Source organism: Ooceraea biroi, chromosome 12, assembly GCF_003672135.1.
Source record: "Ooceraea biroi isolate clonal line C1 chromosome 12, Obir_v5.4, whole genome shotgun sequence".
Classification (NCBI taxonomy): domain Eukaryota; kingdom Metazoa; phylum Arthropoda; class Insecta; order Hymenoptera; family Formicidae; genus Ooceraea; species Ooceraea biroi.
Window position 1 is genome coordinate 5,046,386 of NC_039517.1, and position 19,647 is coordinate 5,066,032.

At 40.1% G+C, this 19,647-nt stretch overlaps 1 protein-coding gene across 2 annotated transcripts in view; it reads left to right on the forward strand.

Moving 5' to 3' along the window:
- The window catches only part of LOC105277764 (retinal guanylyl cyclase 2), a 44,415-nt gene that overhangs the window by 10,672 nt on the left and 14,096 nt on the right, over positions 1 to 19,647 (forward strand). For both annotated transcript variants that reach the window (XM_011336371.3, XM_011336370.3), the window contains exons 3-16: positions 2,821 to 2,984; positions 5,398 to 5,524; positions 6,787 to 6,939; positions 11,240 to 11,612; positions 13,257 to 13,558; positions 14,021 to 14,123; positions 14,551 to 14,653; positions 15,647 to 15,835; positions 16,731 to 16,811; positions 16,901 to 17,077; positions 17,570 to 17,729; positions 18,215 to 18,364; positions 18,764 to 18,935; positions 19,423 to 19,563. In XM_011336371.3, coding sequence (XP_011334673.2) covers positions 2,821 to 2,984; positions 5,398 to 5,524; positions 6,787 to 6,939; positions 11,240 to 11,612; positions 13,257 to 13,558; positions 14,021 to 14,123; positions 14,551 to 14,653; positions 15,647 to 15,835; positions 16,731 to 16,811; positions 16,901 to 17,077; positions 17,570 to 17,729; positions 18,215 to 18,364; positions 18,764 to 18,935; positions 19,423 to 19,563 — 2,395 coding nt within the window. The remainder of the gene's footprint in view (positions 1 to 2,820; positions 2,985 to 5,397; positions 5,525 to 6,786; positions 6,940 to 11,239; positions 11,613 to 13,256; positions 13,559 to 14,020; positions 14,124 to 14,550; positions 14,654 to 15,646; positions 15,836 to 16,730; positions 16,812 to 16,900; positions 17,078 to 17,569; positions 17,730 to 18,214; positions 18,365 to 18,763; positions 18,936 to 19,422; positions 19,564 to 19,647) is intronic.

Here is a 19,647-nt window from a genome sequence, read left to right on the forward strand (position 1 = left end):
TAAACTGCTTTGAGTGGCATTCTTGAAACAGTTTTCTTTTTGCCAAAGACTCGGATTGTAACTGAGATTTTTTCTATAATTCATCATAGCGACAAAATTCTTTAGCTTTCTTATAAATTTCTCAAAAATTTTCCAGAAAGGAATTTTGTCCATCACATTCTTATTAAACCGCGGTTATATCGCGGTTTCATGGTTGTAACGAGATATGAATTACTAAAGTAATCGTATCTCGTCAATCTGATGTGATTTTGGGATATAATACGCGATCAGCGTGGCGCAAAATTGACACACGAGTTTCGAGAGGCGGTAATTCTCGTCATGCGCGGAAATTCTTCTTGCAGGGGGTGGTCGCGCGTCACGAGGATTCCATATTCAGAAAGTGGCGCTAATAGCGTTTCTATCCCGCGTCGTTTGCGCCATTATACAGGGTGGTCCACTTAAATCGATCATCTTAGATATTTCACTTGTTTTTGATGATACGAAAAAATGTCTAAGGAAAAAGTTGCACCGTTCGAAGGGGCTATCACGATGACAGAACAACAATTTTTTCAAGGCTATTTTTTTCGGAGATTCAAAGGTCAAGATAATTTTTTTAAATGGAACTACATATTTTTGTTTGCGCAATTTTATAGCCAACATCGAGAGGAGTTCAGCGACCTATGACAACATGACCTTTTAATGATCTTGAACGCGGGAAACAGAAAAATCAAACTTTATGCTCTTCAACACAAAAATTTATTTAAGGAGGTGTTCGAAATGATGTCCTCTGACTTCGATACATTTTCTAAGGCTCCATGGACGTTCTACTCATCGAAGCCACCTTAGATTTTCGACGGTCCAATAGTTCATATTTCTTCTATTTACTTGTCCATGGTTAGTGAACATTGATTCATCGGTAAACACTCTCATGTTCTGGAATTCAATGGAATGTAAGATTGAAATAATTCCATACATGTATTGTGTGCGTGTGTGTATGTGTATGTAAATATTTATGATCGTGAAATGCTTTCGCAGTTCAGTTCATTTCCTGAGCTTCTCGATATCAGAGTTTAAATATGACTGATTATACGAAAGAGGAAAGAATAGAAATGCTTCTTATTTACGGTGAAAGCGGAAGAAGCTCTACAGAGGCGCAGAGAATGTACGGCCAAAGATACTCTGAAAAGCGTTTACCGTCTCGCGCTGCTTTTGACCGTCTTATTAAAACATTTCGTGAAACTGGAAGTGTTTGTTCACGTAAGAAAATGCGACCTCGTTTGCAAACTAATGAACTAGCAGAAGTTACTGTTTTGGCTGCAGTGGCAAATAATCCACATATCAGTTCTCAACAAATACAAAGAAATACTGGTATTTCCAAGTCAAGTGTTTTACGCATTCTTAAACGCCACTCATTTCATCCATATCACATTGCATTGCATCAAGAACTTCATGGAAATGATTTTATTAATCGAATAGAATTTTGTCAATTGGCGCTACAACAGTTGGAGGTCAATGAATTCTTCTTCAACAGAATATTGTTTACCGATGAATCAACTTTCACTAACCATGGACAAGTAAATAGAAGAAATATGCACTATTGGTCCGTTGAAAATCCAAGGTGGCTTCGACAAGTAGAACGTCAACGTCCATGGAGTCTTAATGTATGGTGTGGTGTTTTACACAATCGAATCATTGGCCCTTTCTTTATTGATGGTACATTAAATGGTTAAAAATATGCTGATTTTTTGTCCCAACAATTACCAAACTTATTGGAAGAGGTGCCGTTAGAAACTCGTTTACAAATGTGGTATCAGCATGATGGTTGTCCGGCTCATAACGCACGTGTTGCACGTACAGTTTTACACGAAATGTTTCCGGAACGCTGGATAGGAAGAGGAGGACATATCAGTTGGCCAGCACGTTCTCCTGATTTGAATCCTTTAGACTTTTTTGTGGGGAATGTTAAAGAACACTGTTTACAACGATGTACCAACTACACAAGAGAGCATAAAGAGAGCGCATTTTGAATGCATGTGCTAGTATAAATTCAGAAATGATAGAAAGGGTAAGAATATCATTTGTGCATCGTATTAGAAAATGTATTGAAGTCGGAGGACATCATTTCGAACACCTCCTTAAATAAATTTTTGTGTTGAAGAGCATAAAGTTTGATTTTTCTGTTTCCCGCGTTCAAGATCATTAAAAGGTCATGTTGTCATAGGTCGCTGAACTCCTCTCGATGTTGGCTATAAAATTGCGCAAACAAAAATATGTAGTTCCATTTAAAAAAATTATCTTGACCTTTGAATCTCCGAAAAAAATAGCCTTGAAAAAATTGTTGTTCTGTCATCGTGATAGCCCCTTCGAACGGTGCAACTTTTTCCTTAGACATTTTTTCGTATCATCAAAAACAAGTGAAATATCTAAGATGATCGATTTAAGTGGACCACCCTGTATATATCATAATCGCCCGCGGTCGCGCGCATATCCGAACACGTACATACGCATGCATATCTGAATAGAATCTCGACGCGTTTTCGCGAGTAACGAGCGAGGAGTATGTGTGACGGAGCGCGTAGCGGGTTGTCGCGTTATTATCCCGGAGGTAGCGATGCATAGCGACGCGTTTTACCGAAATCGATAGCCAACTGGCGGACCTATTGAAAATTGCGCCATTAAATCAATATGTGTCCATACACCGACCCCGCTCGCGTTTCTGCTCGCATCCCCTCGGCCCTCCCTCGCACGGGGTTGCTCCACGTGGAAGGCGGAGGCGGAGGAGATCCTCCGCGGCCGCGGTAGTCCGAAGAAAGCGATACGACACGATTAATTAATTTGCAGTGACGTGTGAGACTGAGACCGGCGGCCTCGGCGCGCTGATCCACCTTCTTGGCGGGGGTGACACGAGGGCGGTGATAGCCACGCTCGACGCTTCGATTTGCGAGGTAGCCGCTAAGCTCGCGCATCTTGGGAATAAACCCCTGCTCACTTGGACCTGCCCGTTGGTGAGTGTTGTCACGTTCGCTTGTAGTTCACCCGGTTACCCGAGTCGTTGAACGGCACCAATTGCCAATTAAGATACGGTTCCCGGGGTGGCTTGAGAAACGAGAGTTTATGTGGATGTAACACGTGAAATAAAACTGTCCTGCTAGAATTGTTTTGTGTTGTGCAAAAAGATGAATCACGATGCTTTTGTGATGAAGAAAATGTGGAAATGTTTGAAAGATTTTACGTTTTGCGCGGAATAATTGTGTTTCTTATAATGTCGGATTATTGTTGATTTGTATCAAGAGTTTAACTTAAAAATTCGTTTTAGATACTGTTGTTATTTATGTAATTTTATGTGAAACTCTTGTACAATTATAAAATAGATATCTAAATAACAACCGAAACATTTTTTTTAAAGGAAAACAAGAACTATGAACTTTTTTATAAATAAAACAAATGTAACATTACCTAACAGAGTTTACATTTTGCCAGAATATTTAAATGTTTTATTAATACCTCGAGCTGTTGATTCTAGTCCGTCCAAAATTCGGTTTTCGTAAATATTCTGTCAGTATTTACATAATCTAAAATTACTGTATATTTGAAATAATCTCGAACAGAAACTATTTCTGTCCGAGAAATATTAAAACAAAATATTAAAAAGAAAAAATTAAAATATAATTTTACAAACAGATCTACAAATATATTTCGAGAATTAATTAAATATGTAGAATATTAAACGCTATACTTTTTAAATGTGCGCTAATCACTCTAATTCGTCTTAAAAGCCGATTTTTGTACATTTTCTATCCATTTATATATATTGTTATTTTCTTAATTTATTTGAATAACTTTAAATTTAGAGAAATAGACTAACATTTCCTGCCCAAGTGACATTTATTGTGCTGATGGATGTTCTATTTTTTTATTCCAATTAAATCAGCGCAAACTGTTTTACATGCAGAATCCGACGCGTGTTTACTTATTGTCACTCGCGTCGTACTTTGTCTGACAAATGACAAAATATTTGCATCGTTGAATAAATGTATCTCAATCACACGTGTATGAAATCATTAAAGCTAAAGACTCCCGCCAAGTTCAAACGGAAAGGAATCTTAGAGAGAGAAAGGGAGAAAGAGAGAGAGTTATAAATTCCGCGTTTATCGCGACACGTTCGTAACAAGTTGCAAAGTGCGAGCGGTGTTATTAATCGTTGCGTCGCATTCTTTTTCGTCGGGGTCGCGAAAGTTAAAATAACGAAAATTTGCATGCCCATAAATAATCGTCGCGTGCAGCGACTGGTGGGCCGAAATTCAGCCGAAGCCATAAATCTTTCGCCTCGCTCGCTGCGCAATTGATTCCAGGGAAAGGGCCAATTTTAACGATCGACCGTCGAACTTACAGGCACGCCATTTCACAACTTCGAACCGGACAAATGTCCATTTCCCGTTATTCAGTTTCGTAAGTGACGCGAAATTACGGATTGCTTCTCGCTCGACGAGGAAATCGGATTTGCAGTGTTTCCCTACCCTTCCCCCTCTCTCCGACTTCCGTCAATCTCAATCGAATGTCTCGAAGCGCAATGTAGACTCTTAGGCATGTAAGAAGTTATAAGAGATACAATTTAAGCAATAAGCGAACCACGATCAATCGCAATCGAGATTTCGAATCTCGAAATTGAGTCTCAATCTTGATGGTGATTGGTCGATTCGCTCACTGCTAAAGTCTCGCTGTTTATAGTTTTCTCGTTCGCTGGGTGGCTTATTCGTCACGGATTTTCACGGTCATCCGTGATAAATTTGGTCACGAATTTTGCTCTCGAGGAACGGGACAAATCGCTGTTTCACGAAAAAGGCTCGACCTTATCTGTTCGTAAATCTCTTGCACGTTCCTCGAGGCAACAGTTATGTCATCGTTTCAGCGAGTCCGACGGATACTTTCGTCGGCTACATACGGACACGCTCCTCGGTACGCTCGGGAGTGGAATTGAATCCCTCGACGCCATTTCTGTCTGTTACATTTAACCTTTAGCGCATCTCCGGAGCATTCTTTAACAGAAAAAAAGACAAAGCAGGAATAATTTTCGTCTTTATTTCTGTTAACGATAAATCAACTCCGAGGAGGCGGAGGAGCGCGAACTCGGTGGAAACATCTTGGCGTAAAGTAGATCGTAGATTTCGTAGATTTTATCCCGGGGAACGCGAGTAAAAATTTCTTCGACGAAGTGTACGCGCGTATCTTGCTCCCCCTGCAAAGAAAAAGAAATGAAAATAATATGATCTACAGAGATCATATTCCCGCAAGAATTCATTCTACGACGGATGGTATTGATCCCGAGTAGACGTGCCGTAGACCAAAAATACAACGTCTCGCGTATCGTCTCGTTAAAATTTGAGAGGATCACGAATATATCGATAACTTATATTCCAGAGAGATTTAAAGGAGAGGGATCTATCATCGATTATTAGGCTCTCCCCGTCATTACCATCAATGGCTGACGCCGTGGCCGAAATATTTCTGCACTTGCAGTGGAAGACTGCGACCATTATCGGTACAGGTAAGTTTGGGGCCCATTTTTACTGTAATTGTTAAATAACCATAAATCCTATTATCGGGCAGACGGCATTAATGACGATGAGAGTGCTCTATCTAATTAAGTCTTAATCACTGTAATTTTTATTTTATTAATTCGAATCTTTAAATAAACTTTAAATTTAAATATGGATAAATATGATACCTAATAGAAGCAGTTGTCGACGTATATTTTTATCACAGTATCAGTTTCACAGTATTTACAGTTTTACAATACATTATTCATTCAAGTTTTGGATCCCGATTTAGTATCTGTTTAGCGGATAATTAATGTTGACCGTTGTTGATGTGATTCATTAGTCAAGCAGTCAATTAACATTAACTATCCGCTGAAAAATCAAAATTTTACAATATACGAAATAATAAAAATAAAATCTTCAATAATCGAGATATAAATTTATCACGTTAATTATTCTTAAAAATTAATTTATGAAAAAATTTGATTGTAGAAAGAGAAAGAAACTGTACATTGCTATGCATTTTAAAGCCTTTTATTCGCTAGTGCAATCGTATTGATCGTCGTGACTTGGGAAATACAACGAGAATGTTCTTTTTGCTTTCTCGCAAAGGAGTCCTGCACACAAAATCCGATCTAAATATACATTTCTCCGACGGGATATGGACTTTATGACAGTTGATAAAAGTTTACGATCCTTATTAATATACGACTTAGAAAGAGAATTATGTAGCGCATTTCGCAACTCTCTGAAATGTGCGAGAGTGGGATGTGCATGCAAAAAAGCTCATTTCAACGCGTGCTGCGCGGTGGAATTACGCGCGGCTTCTCGCTGCTGACGTCATAACTCGATCCGAAGTCGGATCGGGAACGTTCGGAATTAATTCGCAAAACGCAAATGAGAGAAGGGCCGCAAAAGAACCGCGAAAGGGTGAGGACAACGGCACGAGATCATCAGATCAGATTAGGATCTTATATTCTCGCGATCGCGTTACGCGATGCGACGATGCGTGATTTTAATTTCACGGAAAGGAAAGGCAGCGAACACATCGGCTAAACTAGAAAAGCCCTAGCTGCATTAACAAATTAATAAATTTAATTAACTAATACAGCCTCGCTATGGCTTTAACATAAACGAATGATGCACGTTGTCAAATGCCAAACAATCAGACCAGTTCCTTATAATGGGACCTATAAAGGTACATCCGAATAGACTCAAATAGACCCATTAGTGTTAATCCGTGATCAGCAAGGCTCGATTAACCTTGCAGATCGCGAGCCGTGGTCCAGCCTGGATCGTGCTGTGATCAACGCATTCCGGAGGATCGGCGTCGTCCTGCGGTACCACTTGATCCTCCCCCATCGCGCCACCCTCGAGCAGATCCGTAGGATCCTCAGGTCCGTGCACAGCGTCTCTCGTCGAGGTAAGTGTAATGCATGTTTAATCCCTTCTCGCGGTCAGTTGCATGCCCGTTATCCCGCCCTCGCAAGAAAGGAAGGCAGAAAGAGAGAGAAAGAAAGGGGAGAAAACGATATTTATTACGCATTCTGGAATAGAATGCGTAATAAATGTAAAATTTTATTTTGAGCTTTAAGTTAAGAGATAACTCTCCAAAAACAAACTGGCATGTCGGGTTTGGCGTCTTTCTTCTATTCTATATCTATATTAATAAATAATATTACAATATGTTATAATAGAGAATACGAAGTAATAATTCAAGAAACTGAATTTCTCATTGTCAAGGATTTTATGACTTGAAGATAAGTAACAAATAGGATTTAATACAAACACATTTAATAGGATTTAATACAAACACATTTAATAGGATTTAATACAAACAAGAAAGAGAAGGTAGGGAGAGAGAAAAAACTCGGCACGCTTCCGCCGGAGCGAATTACCGAAACTTATCGGATTGAAAATTGAATTAAATGGCACGATACACCGTTCCTCGCCCCGAGGGAATATGCCGCGAAGCGCACCCACGGGTGTTCCTTTTGTTCCTTTGTCACCTGCAATCCAGTCGCAAGATATCCGCGCTGGTCTCCGCCACTGGTCTCTCTTCTCGGAACGCAATTTTCTAAATATAACGCAGTTTGATGATGTCATCCGCTCTCGAACAATTCCAGAGGCGAGAAGTTCGCGACTTGATTGTTTAATCTCGTTTACCCCGGCCTTGAAATTTAATATAGAATCTGCCTCGTGGAATTGATTGATTGATTTTTCGAGTTTTAAACAACGGCTTCTTTTTGCAAGAAGATAAAAAATTTTTCTCGTGTCACGAGCTGAGGAAGGATATAAACTGTCCGGTTTCGGGTTAATGCATTTAAGTACTTTATGGGATTTGGACTAGATTTTTTCGTGCTAATTTATACCGAAGTTGTCAAAACTTGCGGTACAAGCTTCTCACCTATTCTAGTGATGAGGGGTGGTTCTATCTGCAGTATGTAATTCTATACCCATTCGGTCCACCGCCTGGCTCAATCATCGTCTGATACCGTCAGAAATCGGATCAATAATCAATACAACTCTATTGATAACTGCATTTTTTTAATTCAATTTATTATTTAAGGTCGCTTTGAATTTAGGATGGGATAGGTTTACATTTAGGGTGAAGAGCTGGACCCTACCGAAAGGTCGAGTCGGGTCCAGACTAACCGGACTCCACAAGGCGCATACCAGCGCGGAGGGGCCTCAGAGAGGTCCGCCTCTGGTAGTTCTAGGGTTTCTCCAATCACTTTCCCAGACAGACCACAGGAGAAATTTTAGTGGATAAGAATCCTACACTCCTCTCAGCTCCCTTTCCGGAGGAATGAAGGTTTCCTCCTTAATAAAAAAGTCACTTTAAATTTAACTTCTACATAACACTGAGAGTCGACTTTGATCATCAAAAATATCCATCATTAAAATAAAAAATAAATGTAAAATTTTTTTATGAATGGAGAATTAACTTTAAAATCTGACGCTTTTAATAATAAATGAAACATTAATGAGTATGAATCAAAGCAAATGCAGAACATCATACGTGTGAACTGGTAGAACTATCGCTGCTTACGCGCTCTGAGAACTAAATTCATCATAAATGCAAATCCGTTTACCTTGTTTATAACTCTTTCATCAGGTCGGGCGAAAATAGGATAGTTACACGGGTAGAATTCCGAGCGAATAAAACTGCATACAACCCCGCGGACTGCTCACGCGTGACGTAGCTTTACAGAAGCCTGAAGGAAGTTACTAACGTTCTTTTTTTCATCGTGTATGCGCGTAGAGACGTACGGGAGGCTCGCCCAATTATAAATTAGAAGTTTAACGGCTCGTAAAGTTCAGCCGTCCACAAGTTCTCCAAGTGGGATACGTAAGAAGGAGAAAAAGTACACTTACGCGCCTCTTGAGGATCGTTGCAGCTCAACGAGTCTTTCTCGCAACTCCGCTGAAACATTCTACTATGTTAAAACCGTCCGCAGAGGTGACGCTTGCATCGCGATCGCGACTTAACGCCTTCATGGAAGTGGGCAACTTCGTTAGCGACAATTTACTGCACCCAGCAGCGTACTCGTGGATGCAAATGAGTCGAGTGATGGCGCAGCGACGTGGCCCCTTTCAGGAGCAACCGCGCGCTCGAAGGCGAACAGTTTATTTCAATATGAGATACGATGTAATCAAAGCCTGCCTTAATTCCAGTCTTATGAATGGATGAGCAGCAGCTTCGCGTTTCGCTGGAATTAACACGACTACGATCCACCGCGCGTGAGGGCTAGGGGGGAATTATTCAGCGATTACTACGTCAATTACGTTTAAGGGATGCGAGCCCCCAAAGTGGCTCTCCGCGAGCCACTTGATTGTTGTTGCATCGAGAATCCGCTATATCATCCCGCTGTGTTTTATAAAGCATTCGAGGGAGAAAGCACCTCTCTCTCTCTCTCTCTCTCTCTCTCTCTCTGTTGCTTTAATTAATATTAATTACGCAGTCTCACGCGCTCGGCGCTTTGTCCCACCCTCCGCCCGATATTTTCAGCGACGATATTTTAATTAGAACCTCCAGCTTTAATGCACCCCTGAAAATGAGATTGTAAGATACCAGAGAACGAGCTTAATCGTCTCTCGACTGCGGTGGTCACTCCACCGTTCGTTTTAGCCAATATATCATTTTCCCAATTTACTCTCCATTGTCTGGTCGTTTTTTTCTTTTGTCATCTTCTCACCCCCTTTCTCTTTTATTCGTGTGCATGTCATCGCGCGGTGAACATCGTGCAACAAAAGAGTATTGTGTATCAGGTATGCCTAAGGAAACAAATACATGCTTTAACCGTCATTATTTAACGGGTAGAAAAAAGATGAAATATATCTTTATGGGCAGTAATTTCTTCATCTGGTCGAACAAATTTCGGTCTGGAATTTTCGATTTTTCGAGTATCACACACTGTCTCTGATAGTCTCTGACTATCTCGTTCTCGGGAATCACTTTGCAGTTTTATTAAATATTCCTTTATCGAGAGAAAGTAGGATAAATACTAAGTGCATTTCATCATTATATGAGCGGTAAATAGTCGTTATTGTTCGCCGTTATCTGCGTTTAATTTTGCAACGCCGGGATTTCTGAGTACGGCAAAGAAAAGCAGAGCAACAAGAGTATATTAGATAAGTCTAAGGGGAAAAATAGGTTTTCATGTACCTGTCGTGTAACGGCAAAAAGGAAAAAGAATGATTTGTATTTTTATGGACGGGAATTTCCCGCTGCCGTTCGTCGAACGGAATTTCCAATTTTTCGGGCATCACCAATATTTCGTTCCCGGATCACTTTGCAGTTTTATTAAATATTCCTCTACTTCCTCGTAAAAGCGGGATAAATGGTAAGCGCGCGTGTTTCATGATTATATCGGTGGTAAATAGTCGTTATTGTTCGCTATCGGCGTTTAATCCCGCAACGCCAGGCGCGGCAAACAAACTCACCGATAAATTGAGTCCCGTTCGCTAACGATGGTAACTGCCGTAGCATCTACTTGAATGTAATTCCTGAAATGGCGATGTATTCCAAGCAATGTCATCAGGCAAAATCGAATACCGATGCTCTCGATAGTCCGAAGAATTCGGAGGAACTTCCTGATAAAAGAACCGAAGCGGACACTATTTACTGCTTACTTTTATTTATTGCTGACTGTTAATTGGACCGTTAATATAAGTCAATGATATTATAAAAAAGGAGCAAAATTAACTGTTAGCGGTCTGCGTTAATTTCCATGAACAAAGAAACTAAAGTTATTTTAATCTTTTCAGCGTAGTTTATTGTAACAGTGATTACACAGGCAGTTTATATTATTTAGAGAATTTCTCTCATGGAGATTTTAATGAAACACTGCTTTGTGCAAATTATAATTACGTATAATTTTGAATAATTGAAAAATTATCTAAAAAGCTGCCGCGGGATACTCTGTTGAGTCTGGCTCAAAGGATTTTTTAAAATTCTGCTTCTTTTATTGGAGTACTGCTGAATCATGTATTATTAACGATCCGAATCAACAATCGTAACAGAGACGAATGGAATAAATCATTCAATTTCAATTCGCCGTCATAACGTTTCCCGCCGGCCGGATTTTTTGTCTACAGATTCTTATTTATCCTCGAACACATCAAACCCCCCACGTCTCGACGTCTTCTTGCACCCCTTACGCACCCTCAAGCAAGAATACGAGCACGCACGAGTACAAATCTAATTCCTTTTTGCCCAGCCACTGTGCTTTGTCTGCCGCTACTCGACGAGATAACGAGCCGTGTCCTGATCGAGCTGGATGTCGCGTGGCAGACGTATATTCAGAACTCCGCCATTCTGATGATCCACACGGAGGATATCGACCCCTTTCTGCCGAAGGACGACTCGCCGCCCCTCATTCCGTCGACCCTGGCCCGTCGACCCTCCACGATCACCACTCAGTCTTCCAATTTTTCTACCTCGAATGTAACACACGCCGGCATAAACGCGACTCTCAAGAGCGAGGGGAGGACCCACACGTTGCAGCAAACTCCACCACGCTTTGCTCCGCCAAGGAATCTCAGCAGCATTACGTTGGAAAATCTGCTGGCGATCGCGCCCCTCGATCAAAGGTAATTGTTAATAATATGTTAGTAATTGACATTTAATAATTTATTAATAACTTGAAGGCACTCTTCAGGGGTTCTGGTTGCGAACGTGGGAAGTATTTCGCGTGGAATTTTCGACTCTTCAGAGATTCTCCATGAAAATCAATTTACTGATTAATTGCAATAGTTTACTAGGGAAAATATGAAGATAAGATAAATTTGTTAATTTTTGATTTGTGTATGTAAGGGAAAAGGTTTCGCAATGTTTGCAGCTTTGATTTTGAGAGTGAAATCTGTCCTTTATTGTGATATGTATCTCATAAACAAACGAGATACAACTGTTCGTGATATGAGGTAAATTTAATAGAATTGTGGAGAATGCTTGATCAGTTTGATCAAGCTTAATTGCCATTCAGATTTCTTTGATCATCTATAACAAATTATTTCGTATTGTGAATATATATTCTACAGAAATGTTGCTAAATTGACAGTAACGTGCTAAATTTTACTAAATAATTATTATTATAAATGTTAACTATTATATTATTAACAATTGCAGTTAAATCATCCAGAAGCTTCGTGTTTGAATACGAATAGCAACGGGTCATGAATAATTTGTAGTCACGTCGGCAAATTAATTAATGTCCGAAATTGCATAATTAATTATCAGTTTTTCGGAAGATTTAGCTTATATTTCCTTTTCTTATATTACAAGAAAGAGGGAACGTTATAACTGCTTGCAACAGAAAGATTTATGATGGCAAAATGTCAAGAAAAGTCTTTCAAGGTTTCTGAAGATTTTCCAAAGGATCTCACAAAATACGAGTCTGTAATGAGAGAATGACTTTCATCTTTATAAAGAAATATTCATAATAACATTAAATATACAGACTCGACTAGGTGCACTTTTATTCCACAAAAAAAACATTTTTGCTGCATCGCGAATCAACATTTAAATATCAAAAGCATCGTCGGTTTTTGATAAATAACAGTCACAAGCATCGGAATACGATTCTCAATAAAACATAAAAATTTATTTACGATACACATCGCGCAACGTGCAATTTCACAGAGGCTTCACAAACAAAAATATCTGTGCCGTATCACTATAAATCAACATTCAGATATCACTAAAAGCATTGTCAATTTTTACGTAAATACAAGAGCAACCAGATACGATTATTAATAAAATATTTAAATATTCGATACATTTTTATAGTATAATACGTGACGCGATGCGCAATGTCGCAGAGATTTCGCTGGCTTCTCAAGCTCGTTCGAGTGGAGTGCGGATTACAACTGTTACAAGGAGTGTACACCAAGAAATTGACCTTAATCACAGATCTTCGTCCTTGCGGCGACAGCGTTACGTAATCACGGGTCAGGGAAAAGGGATCCCCGCACCTCTCTCCCCGCGTATCCAGGACAATGCCGAATTATAATGCAAATCGCGCTCGTCGGATCATCGAGCCGAATTAATCGCACGCGTCGATTCGTGTAATTCGTCTCGTGATTAACCCACCGGGGGGAGGGGGAGAGGAATCCGCGGCGGGGCGCCGCGACGCCGCGTCGCCTATATGAGACGTCCGTCCCTCAGTCCTCCTTGCTTCTTGCTATTTTCTCGACACGTGAATTTTCCTATTTTCCTTCCCCTTCTGTCCCGCGCAGGTACGACGTGCGGAGGATCTTCAACGGCACGCAGAACTACGCGACGTTGGGGTTGCTCGACCACCTGAATGAGTCGCTGAGCGTGCTGACGCGCGACAACAGCACCCTCGACCGCCATAACAACAAGATGTACACGTACGCGCTGATGGATTGGCGCGACGACGGCTGGGAGCCAATCCTCGCGGTGATCGAGCGACGTCGGCATCGGTTGCTGGTCCAGCAGCTGACGCCGAGCGCGGTCGCGTCCTTCAACGTCGAGGCACCCGACCTGCCGTCCTGCGACGACGACGCCGACTGCCCGGGTGAGCATCGCTACCTTTTATTTTGTAAGAAATTATGTTTATAACAATGTAATTTGATTTTTATCCAAATTGAGTGAAAGATCAATCAATAATTCGACATATTAAATATTATTGGTGTTAATTATTAGTGTCGAAATCTTATTAAAAATAAGTCTTATTAGTAGTCTCGTTAGTAAAAATGACTTTAACGAACAATTACTTGATCATTATCCATCAGATTATGTTGAACACGTGTCTGCGGTGCTTGCGGTGATTGCATCGTGGCGATCGTAGAAGATATTATCCAAAATAGAATGGGATAATTGTGGAATCCTTATTCCACAAGGAAAAGGCGCGAAAGGAAAGGGCTCTCCCTTCGTGCCTTTCACCGCAGATCGCGATCGATGCGCGGTACCCTCGAATCTGAAAATATCGCCTGACAATATCGTAACGAGCTAATGCAGTGCGTTAATTATTTAACAGGTGGCTTGGCTGACATGTCTTTCCGTACCACACATATCGTAGCTATTATTCTGGGGTCGCTGCTGTTCACCTTTGTCGCCATCGCCGTCGCGATTATAGTTCGGTGAGCGATCACTTTATTACGCTGTATCACGTCATGTCATTTATAGCTCACAGCCAAACCGTAGAAAGTGACTGTGCGTCAAACGTTTCGCTCCCGTAATTGCCACGCATGCTTCTCCTATTTTTTTTCCTTTTTTATGTAATATTTCTGACACGTGAACGTACGCAGGTTTTTATTAACATTAGCTATTTGTTTATAATTTTATATGTTTTATATCATTTTTATTGTTATATAATAAATACATTACTATATTTTATTGTATTATATATAATCTCTTATAATTTAATAATTTTAATTGTATCAAGATTGTAATCATAAAGTGAAACACAATAATGCTGAGATTTTTATTTCATCATTTTTATTTACATTTATGTTAATATATTTTTGTCACATTTATGTTAATACATAAGTGCATGACACTTTGCAGGAGGCGATTGCTCAAGAAAAGAATGTCTAAAGGCCCGTACAAAATCATCCTGACGACGTCAGATTTTGTTTTTCCTCAAGTGCCTCCAGTAGATTCGAGAACGGTGAGTGAAGCTTGGAGAAAATGCGTTTCTAATCATTTTTATCATTTTAAGTGTTTAATATCATACAATAATGATTCAAATGATCAATGCTCCGATTATTATCCGATTTTCTTTTCGTTAGTTATATAATTTTCTATTATTTTCTGAAATATTCAGAATATGACGCGACAAGAATCGATATCTTTTATTAAATCCGGCGACCAAAAACAAACTTGTCTGATAAATCTATTTGTGGCGTTTATGTACTTTCTGTCGTATGCAAAAACAAGACTACTGCTCGGACGTCTTTCAAGGCGCGAGCAATTTTTCAGTGTGTTGAATCAGAATTGCGGAATTGTGGTAGCGGCGCGGAATTAACTTTCGTTTTGCCGTTGCAGGGAGAGAAATTCCTCGTGACACGATGCTGTGAGTACATTTCGCGCACGAGAGGAGGGTTGCTGTAACCCTGAAAGGATATATTTCATGCGAGTAACCGGTCGTTACGCGAGCTTCTAAATTATCGGTCTACGTAGTAGAGAGATACCCGATAAAAGTGCTAAATGTCACACCAGTCCGGTGCATTATTCCAACGAGCAGACTTTCAATATCCCTACAGATAATGTCCATGTATTAAATGTTAATTGAAGCATTACTGTAATCTCTATTATCATTAAATATTTAATCTGCCATAATTCTTGATACATAGAAAGCATCGCACTTATTTCCAAATATTTCCAAAAGATGATCTTTTTTGACTAAAAACTTTATATCTTGAGGATAAGAACATTTTATTATAAAAGGAATTACACTATAGTTATACATGTATATCACATTTCATTTATGTTGTATATGTTATTATATTTATATCATATATTAATTTATATAATTAATTTATATAATTAATAATTAATTTATATAATTAATTCATATAATAAGTATTTAATTTATATATTACATCCATTTAATTTATATTTGCGCAGTATTTTATCGCATTTGGTACGCGCGTGTCCTCAGGTAGACGAGGGCATCGAGGCGATGCTCTGCTGCTGGCTGCAGCAGCTCCAGGAGTTCGGCGGACCGGAAGTCGAGAAGCCGGATCTGCTCCAGCTCGGTAGCGTCAACTCCCTTAGACCGTATCTGCAGACCGGCGCCGGAAATGTACCGCGGCACACCTTCCTTAAGGATCCGCGTGCTAGGTATAACGTGAGTATTACCGGACATCGCACTCTCATCGGCGACAACCGTCATCACCTCGTCTGCGAGAATCGCAGTTATCTTTCTTACTCGTCTTAGCCGTCTCGGATTTTAGTGCAGCGATTTTAATCGATTTTCGATTTAATCGAGTCGAGGGATTGGATAACTCGCATAAGCGCTTGAAAATTCGCCGGAAGCAACGCGAGCGGATAGTCACGTGGAAGTGTTCTGCAACGCGGAATTAGATTTCTAATATTTTTTATTATTTTTTTGCATAAATTTTAGGCCCAGTTGTTTCACTTTTAGAATAATTTTATTGATTGCTATGAAAAAAAACTTGAGTTTTCGTTGGAGTGGCACTTATTATTTATCGTTTTCTAGATATTTAATAATTTTCTTCAATATTTTTGTTAATATTTAATATTATTTCCTAATATTTTAAAATTCTGTTATGCGATTGTGTAATCCGATATATTCATATTATATTTCTATGGGGCTATTGACGCCTTGTATCTCGGCCCCTTCATCTTGATCACTTCCGCAAATTTTCTGCTCGACGTGACGCTCGATATTACGCGGGGGTGTCGGGGGAATGTATTCCCCTTACTTACATCGATATTCATTTTCGCTCATCGTAGACGTCGACGTGTCTCTTACACGGTGACGCTGATTAATGTTGCGAGTTCCATAATATGATCGGACCGATAAGGGCCGCACGTGTAATGAAGATTGATAAGATGCTATTAAAACGACGTTACGTCAGAGCCGCGAGTTAATCGCCCTTCGCATTCTCGCGCGAACACTTTCAAATCGCCTTGGGGAAACTTGTGGGCGATTCAGCGGATGCGCGATAGCGTTACCGTCAATGCGATCCCGAATTAACGTGCGTCCTGATTTTCGATAGGGTGACTTGGTTCAATTGAAGGAGCTGCCCTTTCAAGGTACGTTCGAAGTGAAGAGCAAGGCCATGGACGTGCTGGTCACGGTAAAGGCGCACATCCTTTTATTCATACCTCCGAGTAAGATCGCAGCGATCGAATTACCGCGATCTGTTTCGTTTCTAATTTTTGGTAGATCCACGGGCTGCGGCACGAGAACCTCAATCCCTTGATTGGATGCCTTAACGAACCTACGAGACCCTGCCTAGTGTCGGAGTACTGTTCGAGGGGCTCCTTGGAGGACGTGCTCGTCCAGGACGAAATTAAACTCGACTGGTCCTTCAGATTATCCCTGCTTACCGATCTGGTGCGGGTAAGTAAGATCACATCTCACGTACTTAATGCGCGTATCATCGTTCGACAGACTAAAAAGACCTGTCAGAGATCAAGATGCTTTTGTTGGATTCGTACACAGACTCATGCTTATTGCGTATTTTTAGTTGACTGCAATTTATGTGATTAATTAGAGTTAAGTAGATTATTTAGATTATTTAGAGTGTCAAAATAATTTTAAAATAATTTGGAATATTAAAATAATATCACAATAATTTGGAAATTAATTCGAATTATGTAAGAATTGTATAAGAATTTGAATGGAATTAAAAAATTAAAACAGATTTACAATTTGAGGTATCAAAATAATTACGCAGGGAGAGACAGCTAAGAAAGAAGGCTAAAAGTATTTCAGGAAAGCTGAAAATCTTATTGGCGAAGTGTTTATTAAATTTATATTCTAACCCGGGAATTGATTCTCGAACATCGTGTAGATACGATTTTAGATAGCTTGATCCTCACTTCTGTTCAGGGTATGAGATACCTTCACAGTACCCCCATTCGCGTTCACGGCTATCTCACTTCGCGCAATTGCGTGATCGACGCAAGGTGGGTTCTGAAAGTCACCGATTACGGTCTGCCTGCATTTTATGAAGCGCAGAACATAGTGCCGACGGCGAAAACAGCTCGAGGTGAGTCTGCCCTTCCGACTTTCCGCTTTGTTTTATTACAATCCCCCTCTGGTTCTCATGTACTCTTTTGCCTCGTGAAATTTCTTAATTAAAACCCGGCTCGGAGAACGGGCACGACAAAGACCGCGATGTAATTGTAGCAGCGCAATGTCTTTCCAAGACATTGCGCTGTTGTAATGAGAACAATATCATTATCTCGTTGCCTCAAGCAGCATGAAAAACTTTATTACCAATCGAACTCCGTTAACAAGCGTTCCTGCATCTCACTTCTCACTTGGAGAATCCGTTACGTTATGTAATAATTGCTCGAGTTATAATATGCTGTTAATTAAGAAGGCCACTCTGCTAATTGACACTATTTACTGCGAGATCCAGGAGACTCGATTGTTTCCATAATGAGAACGAGATTCAAATAATTAACATATGAACGTAACGCTCAAGCAGCCGTTAATTTCGATAATAACTGCCGGCTTATTGTTCGGTAGACCTGTTATGGACCGCGCCGGAATTGCTTAGGTATCCGAGTCTACGGAAGAGGGGCACCCAGCCAGGGGATGTCTACAGTTTCGGAATTATCATGCAGGAAGTCGTCGTCCGCGGGGAGCCATTTTGTATGCTTGCCCTATCTCCGGAAGGTAATGTGCTCGCAATTTCTATCAATGATCATTCAAAGCGGAACGAAGGCTCTTTGCCGCCTGTGATTTTCATTGCGATCACTCGGGCATACTACGGACGAGGAAAATTATCATCTCGACGTTTTCATGCTCGATCACGCGATCAACACATTTTCCATTTTCAAAACATTTGTGCGCTTTCGCGACAGATTTCCAATCGCAGCTTCCGATGTTGTTATAAATTTTAAACGCTCTTTTGCCAAGTTATTAAAACCACCCTACACATGGGGGCAGTCTAAGTGTTAATGGAAACATGGAGATATAGCAATGGTGTTGTTGATCAAGTAAATGATCGATCGACAGCTTAGTGCTGTTTATGTTTGAGGCTGAAATGTCAGGTATCTAGCACGTGTCTCGCAGATATAATCGAGAAAGTGATGAAGCCACCACCCCTAATCAGACCGTCGGTCAGCAAGGGCGCCGCGCCACCGGAAGCCATAAACATCATGCGCCAATGCTGGGCAGAAACTGCTGAAATGAGGCCCGACTTCGACGACGTGCACGATCTCTTCAAGAAACTGAATCACGGGAGGTAAGACCAGCCGTGGGCTATCGAATTCTCGAGGCATTCAGAATCCCCGAATCCGGAAATACCGAATATATATCTTCGATCGGAAGTGACAGTAACGCTATCGGAACCCATTCCTCGCGGATTTTATCACGATCCGATAGCAAAAGCGACACAGTTCCGATTGTGATTTGTTTTTATAATATAATAGCAAATTCTTTTGTTCAATCGAAAACTATCTTTTACTATTAATATTATATAAATATATTTAAATACATTAAATTAATTTAATATATTACATAATATTTAATATATTTCACCAAATTTAAATATATTACACTAAATATTTTAATAATACTTAATAATAAAATATTTGCTTTGTCATATATTTAAAAAACAAATAGAAGATTTATCATAAAGGAGACATTTCTATCAACGAATTTTACCTTCTTTCAAGAATAATCTTGACAACAGTCGCAGACCGTTAGTAGACATCGCGTTTCGTTTTCAGGAAAGTAAACTTCGTGGACACGATGTTCCAAATGCTCGAGAAGTACTCAAATAATCTGGAGGAACTCATTCGTGAGCGCACGGAGCAGCTTGATATGGAGAAGAAGAAAACCGAGCAATTGTTGAATAGAATGTTACCAAGGTAAACAACGAGAGTACTCAGGATAGCGTTTCATTTCATTCTATCAATTGATTTCGTCAAGGTCGGTTGCGGGGCTACTTTGCC